This window comes from Nicotiana tabacum, chromosome 14 (genome assembly GCF_000715075.1).
Source record: "Nicotiana tabacum cultivar K326 chromosome 14, ASM71507v2, whole genome shotgun sequence".
Lineage (NCBI taxonomy): Eukaryota > Viridiplantae > Streptophyta > Magnoliopsida > Solanales > Solanaceae > Nicotiana > Nicotiana tabacum.
The window spans coordinates 116250520-116259180 of NC_134093.1; the positions used below are offsets into that span (position 1 = coordinate 116250520).

Below are 8661 nucleotides of genomic sequence, written 5' to 3' on the forward strand. Positions count from 1 at the left end.
CAGAAATTTCATCTAGAGTATTCAAACTTGAAATAAGTAAAAATAATTTCCAATAAATGATGTTCAATATATGTTATATACAATTAAAATTTAATATTTTACCCGTATATACAATGTAATTTTTCGACGAACCCTTAAGGCTATGTACTTTCGCCCCTGCTACAAACATAGGGTACAAATTAGCATAGCTATAATTTGAAGTTTATAGATTTTAAATTTATTAATTCATACTAAATTCGTAATTTTTTTCATTTTTTTCGTAATTAAATATTTACAAATTGCAAAAGTTAGTGGATTCATCCAAATAAGTACATAACATAGTAGTTCTACCCCTTATTTTTCTACATAATTGACTATAGTTTTTAGAAAACATTGATTCAGTGCAAATGTCATTTTAATTATATCTAAAATAATTTATAGAAAATTTTATATACTAATATAAAACACATAACATCAATGTATAAGCATTTTCTTCCATTTAAACTATAGCCAGTTATTATAACAGTTCCTCATAAAACACAAATCCAGATGTACCCTGCTACAGACGATCACAGCCCCACCTCAACCGCCCAACACAAGTTTCGAAAGGCCAAATTAAAACAGAAAACAGCTCTTCTTCTGTTTCTCACGAGTCATGATTTATCAATGGACTATTATTGATTTATCATTTGACAAAACCTTAAAGAAGGAAGCAGTCCTTCTATTTTCAAAACATTAAAAAAACGAATCTTTTTCGCTCCCCTTTCTCTCCATTTCAATCAAGTAATCTCCCAATACCTTTCCCTTAATCACAAGGAAATCCATCTCTTAAACCCTAAATTGTTCCCTCTTTATTTCAATGTAATATAATTCAATCCTTTTCCATCAAAAACGGATACAAAACTTTTCTTCATTAAGCTTGTGTGTAGAGGAAATGCCAAGTGTGGCAGTGAAATTATACAGTGTATTCTTCAAGTTTATGTTAAAGCATCGGTTGCAGAATCGAATTCAAATCGACGATACAAATGGGCCGAATAATGGTACCTCTTTCGGCATCACATCTCGGCCCAATGAGGAATCCATTGCTGCTTCCAATCCTTTATTCACTGACGGTGTTGCCACCAAGGACTTACATGTAGATCCTGCGACCTCTGTCTCTATTCGAATCTTTCTCCCCGAAACCTGTCTTGGTTCCCCCGATTTGGATTCTAAATCTAGGGTTAGGGTTTCGACCCGACCCGGATCAGGATCCGACCCGAACCAGGCTCTCATTTTACGTCGAAACAGCTATGGATATTGTACTACTGATAGTGTGATAGAGAATCAGACAAATTATAATAAGAATGGTTTTAATCATAGGAGAAATAGCTATGGTTGTAATGTTGTTGATGATTTAGGTTTAAAATCTGAAAATGGGGTTTATAGAGGGTATAATCCAGCTGGCAAAAAAAATTGCAGGAAATTGCCGGTTATGTTGCAGTTTCATGGTGGGGGGTTTGTGAGTGGGAGCAATGATTCTGCTGCGAATGATTTATTCTGTAGAAGGATAGCCAAGCTTTGTGATGTCATTGTTTTAGCTGTTGGATATAGGTTAGCGCCCGAGAATCGCTATCCAGCAGCATTTGAGGATGGACTGAAGGTGCTGCATTGGCTGGCGAAACAGGCCAATTTGGCTGAATGTAGTAAGTCGTCAGTGGGGAGTAGACGTGGAGGAGAAGGAGGAGGAGGAGGAGGAGGGGCGGATTTGAGGAAGTCGGATGCTTACGGGCATATAGCTGATGCATTTGGAGCATCCTTGGTGGAGCCTTGGTTGGCTGCTCATGGAGATCCATCAAGGTTAGATTTAGCCCCTTATTTCTACTTGTAAGTGACAAGCTTAGATCATGGATTGTTATCTGTTATGGTACTGGTTTGATAGAATTGATCAAGCATTTAGCTGAATATTGGTCCCAAATGTAGCTTCTAACCATGCTGAATTCATATACGTTAGGTAATAGTTGTTATTTTGTAAACCGTGTTTTACTTCGAAGAAGCATTCACTTCTCGCTCGTGTATATCTCTTGCTTTTTTCTTTTAAAACAATTTTCAAAATTTATGCAACAAAATTCATTAACTCGACCTCCTTCACCACCCAAAGGACTAGCATCTACCACTAGTTCGTGAAATGCTTGAACAAGTCTCTGCTGGTATTCTTTTGGGTGGAACTACAATAATTGGTGTGGAATGCAACATAATCGCAGTTGAGAGCATTAGATGGTTAGAAAAATCTTTTTCAGAAGAGGAAATAATTTTAATAGGTGAATTAAACATTTAGTTGTCATACCACAGTATCAAGAGATTGCTAGTTATGTAAAGTTACATAAGATAGGAATTAAGAAATTGAAATAAAGAGTTTATATCTATAGATCTTTCATCTTTCTCGAAAAAAAATAAATATCCGTTAGATCTTTCATGTGCACCAGAAAATGTTTTCAAGAGGAAGTTTGGATGGTACTGGATTCCTGCATGACAATAGGGCTTCAGGGCCCATTGATTCACCATGGCTTTAAAAATGTTGGAATATATGAAATAGTGTAATTTATACACTAAACCGATCTCATGATACAGGGGTCTTACAAAAGAGTTTTAACACCACCTTTATATCTAAATGCGGAAAGTGGTATGGGATGTGGAATTATACCACTTCCTTCTCGTTTGTTTGGGAGGTTGTGTCTATAAAATCCTCGCTAAACTGATATTCTTGAGGTTAAAGTTAATCATGGGAAAATAGTATCTGATACTCAATTTTGTTGGAGAAAAACAATTGATTGATGCAACTCTGCTTGCCAATGAATGCGTTGGTTTGAGACTTAGAGACAGGCAGTTGTGAGTTGTGTATAAACTAGATTTGGAGAAGCATTGCGACCAAGTTATTGTGGATAGTATAAATGATAGGATTTGGCTGAAAGTGGATAAATTGGAAAGTATTGTATATCCACAGTTAACTTCTTGATTCCCAATAATGGGAGTGCAAAATGATTTTTTTGGTGCGCAGAGCTCTATGTGAAGGTGATTCACTATTTCCCCCTTTTTTTAATCATTGTTATGGAAACTTAGAGCAGAATGCTATTGATAGTAGTATACAAGGAATGGTTAATGGGCTTCCATGGTAGTGAAAATCAAGAGCCTCTTGTTATAATCTGACATATTAGTTTGCGTATGACACTGTGATCTTGTTGAAGCGAAGGTATTAGTGTTTCTATATTTTGAAGGCATAGTGATTACACATAAATTTGACAAAAAGTTATATCTTCCTTGTAGGCTAGTGTGTCAAGTGCACGATTTAGGGAGATGTTGGATTGTGACACCCCACCCTTGGGATCACACTGGTATGCTGTTGTCGTTGGATTGTGACACCAGTCATTTTGTTAGTAAGGGCTTCATCCAAACCTTGCTTGGTGTGGATGTGGTAAAAGAAAGATTCAAGAAAAGACTAGCTGCCTGGATAAGACAATTTTTGTTGAGAGGCTAGATCACTTTGGTAAATAGTGCCCTCTTTTGGTCTATGTGGAGCATGATCCCAGTGAAACTTAAGAATTTTTGGGCCACACCATAATTGTGTATTAAGTGGAGCTTGTGGAAGGAGAGGAATAGGAGATGCTTTTTTGTTGTTTGATAAGGGAAATTATTTCATTAATGATGGAAAAATCTCCCATAAGAATAAGAGTATATTAAAAAATTAGAGAACCTGCAAAAGAATTTGATAGGGAAATTTGCCGTATAACTTTTTGAATGCGAGATGCTGTGAAAGGATAAACAGCCACTCTTGACTGTATTAAGTTTTCTTGTAGTAACTTTTTTTATTTAATGGTGTAATATGGTATACCCAAGAAATAGATAGATCTAAGATTTAGCTCCTTGGGGCTATAATATGACGTACAATTACACAGCACTTCCTTACTGCTTGATGGTTACTGTAATATCTTATCATACAAAAATTCTATATGTTAGATGGCACTGATGAGATGTGAATACAAGCCTAATAACTTTACCGAATCAGAGCCAAATGAAGACTCCCTTTTCCTGTCGTTCTTTCAAATGTAAATAATAACTCACTAACTAGTACTTTTGTTCTTTTGATATGTTCATCCAGGTGTGTTCTCCTAGGAGTGAGTTGTGGGGGAAATATAGCTGATTATGTGGCTAGGAAAGCTGTAGAGGAAGGTAAGCTTTTGGATCCAGTGAAGGTGGTGGCGCAGGTTTTGATGTATCCTTTTTTCATCGGAAGTGTTCCAACACATTCCGAGATTAAGCTAGCAAATTCCTATTTCTATGACAAGGCCTTGTGCACGCTTGCCTGGAAATTATTTCTACCTGAAGGAGAGTTTGACTTGGATCATCCTGCTGCTAACCCTCTTATCCCTGGGAGAGGACCTCCATTAAAGTGGATGCCCCCAACACTAATAGTGGTAGCGGAGCACGACTGGATGAGAGACCGGGCCATCGCTTATTCAGAAGAACTACGGAAGGTAAATGTTGATGCTCCTGTCCTCGAGTACAAGGATGCAGTTCATGAGTTTGCAACTCTTGACATGCTTCTTAAGACCCCTCAAGCTCAGGCTTGTGCCGAGGACATTGCCATTTGGGTTAAGAAATATATTTCGCTTCGAGGTCATGAGTTCTCATATTGAGTCAGATAGATGGTCCTGTATAGCAGTTTTAATGTGACATAAATGATACCTGGGATTTGAGGTCTCCTGTATCTAGCTCTGAAATTTCAGGCATATTCTTTAGTCCTCCTTGTTGTGTTCCTTTTGTAATATAGATGACTTACCGAAGAAAATAGAATTTAGTTGAGTTTGAGCCATATTCCTCCTACGTGAGTTAAGCATGCTTGTTTGACCATGAGTAATTGCCAAAATTTTGAAGAATTCTGTTGTTGTTTTTTTGCCCTCTTTCAGTGTGAAATATAATCACCGAAGGAAACTTGTATAGACATCTTGACTGGGGTTTTGACGTCTATTGCCAGCATTCTTTTCTTTTTTAAAGCTTTTCCAACCTGCAACTCTACTGTATTTTCGTAGGTTGGTCTTGTATCATTGAACCTTTTTGTCATTTTGAATCATATAATCACTTAGGAAGGTGTTTATTCAGTCTCTGAGTGCAAATACGTACCAATTGATAAGATATAGTCTGCCCTGGATGCCTGGACTAATTAATAGTTCCCATCTTTGTAAGATAAATTGCTGCAATTTGTACGTTTTAACTAGGGAAAAGGTCCAAATTTTGTCGTTCGTCATACTTTGGAGCCATTCACACCCTTGTTGTTAGCAAATTATTTGTATTTGCCCTTAACTTTAGATGGGGGATTTTATATTTCAAAATTCTTCGAGAAACAAGTAAATTTTTCCTTCTAGTTTAGAGGTACTTTAGATATAATTCTATATCGGCAAAACACAAGAGAGATGCTGGGTATATAAGTTAACAAGCCTTAGACCCTAGTGACGCGTTTTAAACCCGTGAGGGACTAGGCCCAGAGCGGACAATATCACTAGCGGACTGAGATCTTATAAAGATTATATCAGTCATCAGAGCCACTCTTGTGTCAGCCTTGCCGATGGTGGGTCAGAATTCATTTAGGCAAATCCCGGTTAGACGGGGCAAACCTAAGTTAACAAGCCTTAGACCCTAGTGACGCGTTTTAAACCTGTGAGGGACTAAGCCCAAAAAGGACAGTATCACTAGCGGACTGAGCGGTTACAAAAATTGGTTTTACTAATGTCTTCTCATTATTATATGTGTTTATCATTATGATAATGAGAAGACCCTTCAGATTAGTAAGACCGATTTGTGTTTAATACAATATGCTTCTTTGTAAACTATAAGGACGTCTAACATCAATGACTAGAATAAGGTATTAGAAAATGAAAAATGTATGTTTCGTCCAATAATTTTGTTTAAGATACTGCACTTGATTATAAATTTATAATTTTGTTGCAAACCAATAAATCGTGAGACTAAATAGCAGGAATTACTTCATAACACAAATCAGTAGAACTTACATGCAAAGTTGCAAACTAAAAGCAATTGACAAGTGCCTACAAAATAAAACAGGGAACAATTTTGCATATAAACGAAATTTGTCACCAAAACTTAAGCTTAATAAGAAATTTGAACATCATATTCATTGGTGATCAAACAACATAAGCAATAAGAGAAAGTTAACAATCCCAAAGTTTCACCCTAATAACTTATAAATACATGGTTCCACCAAAATCCCAGATAGAAATATTAACATGCTGAAACTTGTAACTCGTAGCTGATAGGCTTAGTTAGTTTTCTTCGTTTTGTTACTTTTGTGTAATAAGGAGCTCAGCAACAGTAACAGCAGCAACAGCAGTGAAATCACAGTTTTCCGGTAGTCCCAGCTACCAGAACCTCCGGAACTACACTAACTTAATTCCTTTATAACCAAGGATATCTAGGCAACCTCCGAAGCAAGGTTCGGTCGAACTTTTTCAAAATGCTTTCGAATGGAGTGTCAAAACGGGCAAAAATCGATCATAATTGCTCACTTTATCTTTGCCCGAAAACTCTTCATGTCTACGAGCAAAGAGGGGCAGTTTTCAGAAGAAAAAAAGGAGGTCCAAAGCAGCCTTTACCCCGTGACAGCCTTGGCCTTTGGCCTGATGATAGGAAAGTCCAAATGATAACCTATATCTTTCACCACCTTTGCTTGAAAAGTGTCGCACACACCATTTTTGACAGAGAAGGTAATATAGAAAATAAAGGCACGACAACCACCTCCATTCACCTTCAAAATGTCATCGACCTCATAACTGGTTCCCTGAAAAATCAATAGAGGTAACTTTCTTCGTTAGCAGAAGAAAACAAAGGAAAAAGACAAACTGAGAAGACATGGAAAGTGCAGTGAAAGTATACATTACTATCGTTATATAGCTTAAGTGCCTTTCCAGCATAATCCTTCAACCTGTCAACATTCTTAGGATCATCCAAGTAGTATGGCATGGGGAAGACAGTCGTCATCCAGCACTGTCCAGGAAAATCTTCGATATCAAAACCCTACCAAAGTACAATCAAACTAATAAGAGACAAACATCACCTATTGCAACCAATTTGCTGTGTAACAAGATACCTTACAAGAATTGCAGAATGTGCCCCATGATTCTTCCATTTGTTTGAAATGCATCTCATGACTAACTATCACGCACCAATTGATTCTTTGCTAATCTAGAGGAATAAACTTAGATAGTCCCTTAAGTAAGGACAAGAATATTTCTATCCTTTATCTATACTATAATATAAAACATCCCTTATGTTAGCAAAAGTGAACAGCTTCGGTCTAAGTTTATTCCTCGCTAATTTATAGACATGCACAGTCATAGATTAAAATTAACGCAAGCACAACGAAACCGTGGCTTTACATATAAAAATGAGAATATATATACACATTACTTTACATGGCTGAGGTATAGATAATGCAAAAGACATACTCCATTACTAAGGTCATTTTTTTTTTCCTTTTAAAACATGAATTAAGCAAAATTCAGTCAGGTCCTCTCTTAACTTGAACACAAAGATCTAACAATAGCTTAATTTGCACTTATTGTGCCTAAATAAGCTGAAAAATAGCTAATTTGACTCCAAAATTTTCACGAACGACTCGAATTAATCATCAGAGAGTGGGAGAAAGCTAAATTATAGAGCAATTTCAAGTTAAAGGTTAAGATTTACCTCGCTTTCCTTAACCTGTTTGTAGTACTTCTCCCAAACAGCTTTATCCATTTTTCATGTGCCATCTGGGCAATAATCTTCCTCCGAATCATACTCGCTACAACTATGATCATCCTCTACATTCATGCCATCATCAATGGAAGTTACGTTACCACCGATCTTCTCATCACTTTCTCTGATCTTATGTTTCTTTTGCGGCGGGGACACTGTTTCCTCTGCAATTGACAAAGGCACGTTTTGTGACATAGGGCTCAACGACGGCGGCGGCGGTGGCGGAGACGGCGATGGCGGCAGTAAAAGATTCTTGTCGATCGTGAGAGAGAAAACCCTACATTGAGAAATATGGCAAGGGCTACAGCCTTGGCGGAATTTATATGTATTATTATTTCTATAAACGCTTACCTATTTTAAAAAAGTTTCCATATTTGTGTTTTTTCCTGTGTTCAATTGTTAATTATATTGGTCTTTTGGTTTTGCTGTGAGCATAAAAAGTTCAAATTGAGTATTTAGTGTTGTAAATATTTCTTCTTTCCCCTGTTGTGAGGCTTTCTATTTCGATGTGGTTGCTTGTGACTTGGTTTTCCTGCTTAAGATGCAATTCGTTATGAAAGTTTTGCGTAGCCTACCAAGAAAAAGAATTTGTAATTGCTAAAAGCTAGCTTCTCAGTTTCTAATTTAGCAATTTGTTAAATTTTTGTCAGAAGTATAAAGCTTATGAATAAAGATCAATTTCGTATTAGGAATGAATATAAGGAAGTCGGTTACAGTTTGAGAATGATCGCTAGTTTTATTCATTTTCATCTGTGAGAAACGTAAGTACGTGAGTCGAGAGTCTATCGGAAACAGCTTCTCTATCTCCGGTGGCCATAAAATATTCGATAAAATGGCCTATTGGGAAACCATGCATACTGATTCAAAAAATGGTGCTATCCAGTTGCGTCATCAACA

General features: G+C 36.8%; 2 protein-coding genes across 3 annotated transcripts; one reads left to right on the forward strand and one right to left on the reverse strand.

Moving 5' to 3' along the window:
• Positions 1–480: 480 nt before the first annotated feature.
• On the forward strand, positions 481–4825 carry LOC107761278 (putative carboxylesterase 16). Of its 2 annotated transcripts, none has more exons than XM_016579490.2 (2): positions 481–1815; positions 4112–4825. In XM_016579490.2, the coding sequence occupies exons 1-2, from the start codon at positions 914–916 to the stop codon at positions 4647–4649; spliced, it is 1440 nt and encodes a 479-aa protein (XP_016434976.1). In that variant the 5' UTR covers positions 481–913; the 3' UTR covers positions 4650–4825. The 2 variants fall into 2 exon arrangements, with proteins under 2 accessions (XP_016434976.1, XP_016434975.1); XM_016579489.2 differs by having other exon boundaries at positions 487–1842.
• A 1316-nt stretch (positions 4826–6141) lies between these two features.
• On the reverse strand, positions 6142–8275 carry LOC107761285 (UPF0725 protein At1g02770-like). Its single transcript, XM_016579503.2, has 3 exons — positions 7714–8275; positions 6901–7041; positions 6142–6805 (listed from the first exon to the last, which is right to left on the reverse strand). The coding sequence occupies exons 1-3, from the start codon at positions 7762–7764 to the stop codon at positions 6617–6619; spliced, it is 381 nt and encodes a 126-aa protein (XP_016434989.1). The 5' UTR covers positions 7765–8275; the 3' UTR covers positions 6142–6616.
• Between the last annotated feature and the right edge of the window lie 386 nt (positions 8276–8661).

Bases quoted from the DNA above. Each gene is read 5' to 3' on its own strand.
- LOC107761285 (XM_016579503.2), bottom strand. From the start codon at position 7,764: ATGGATAAAGCTGTTTGGGAGAAGTACTACAAACAGGTTAAGGAAAGC. The intron at 7,042-7,713 runs GTAAATCTTAAC...GTACTTTGGTAG, and splicing joins AACAGGTTAAGGAAAGCGAG to GGTTTTGATATCGAAGATTT. The intron at 6,806-6,900 runs GTATACTTTCAC...TTGATTTTTCAG, and splicing joins AGCTATATAACGATAGTAAT to GGAACCAGTTATGAGGTCGA.
- LOC107761278 (XM_016579489.2), top strand. From the start codon at position 914: ATGCCAAGTGTGGCAGTGAAATTATACAGTGTATTCTTCAAGTTTATG. The intron at 1,843-4,111 runs GTAAGTGACAAG...ATGTTCATCCAG, and splicing joins TTAGCCCCTTATTTCTACTT to GTGTGTTCTCCTAGGAGTGA.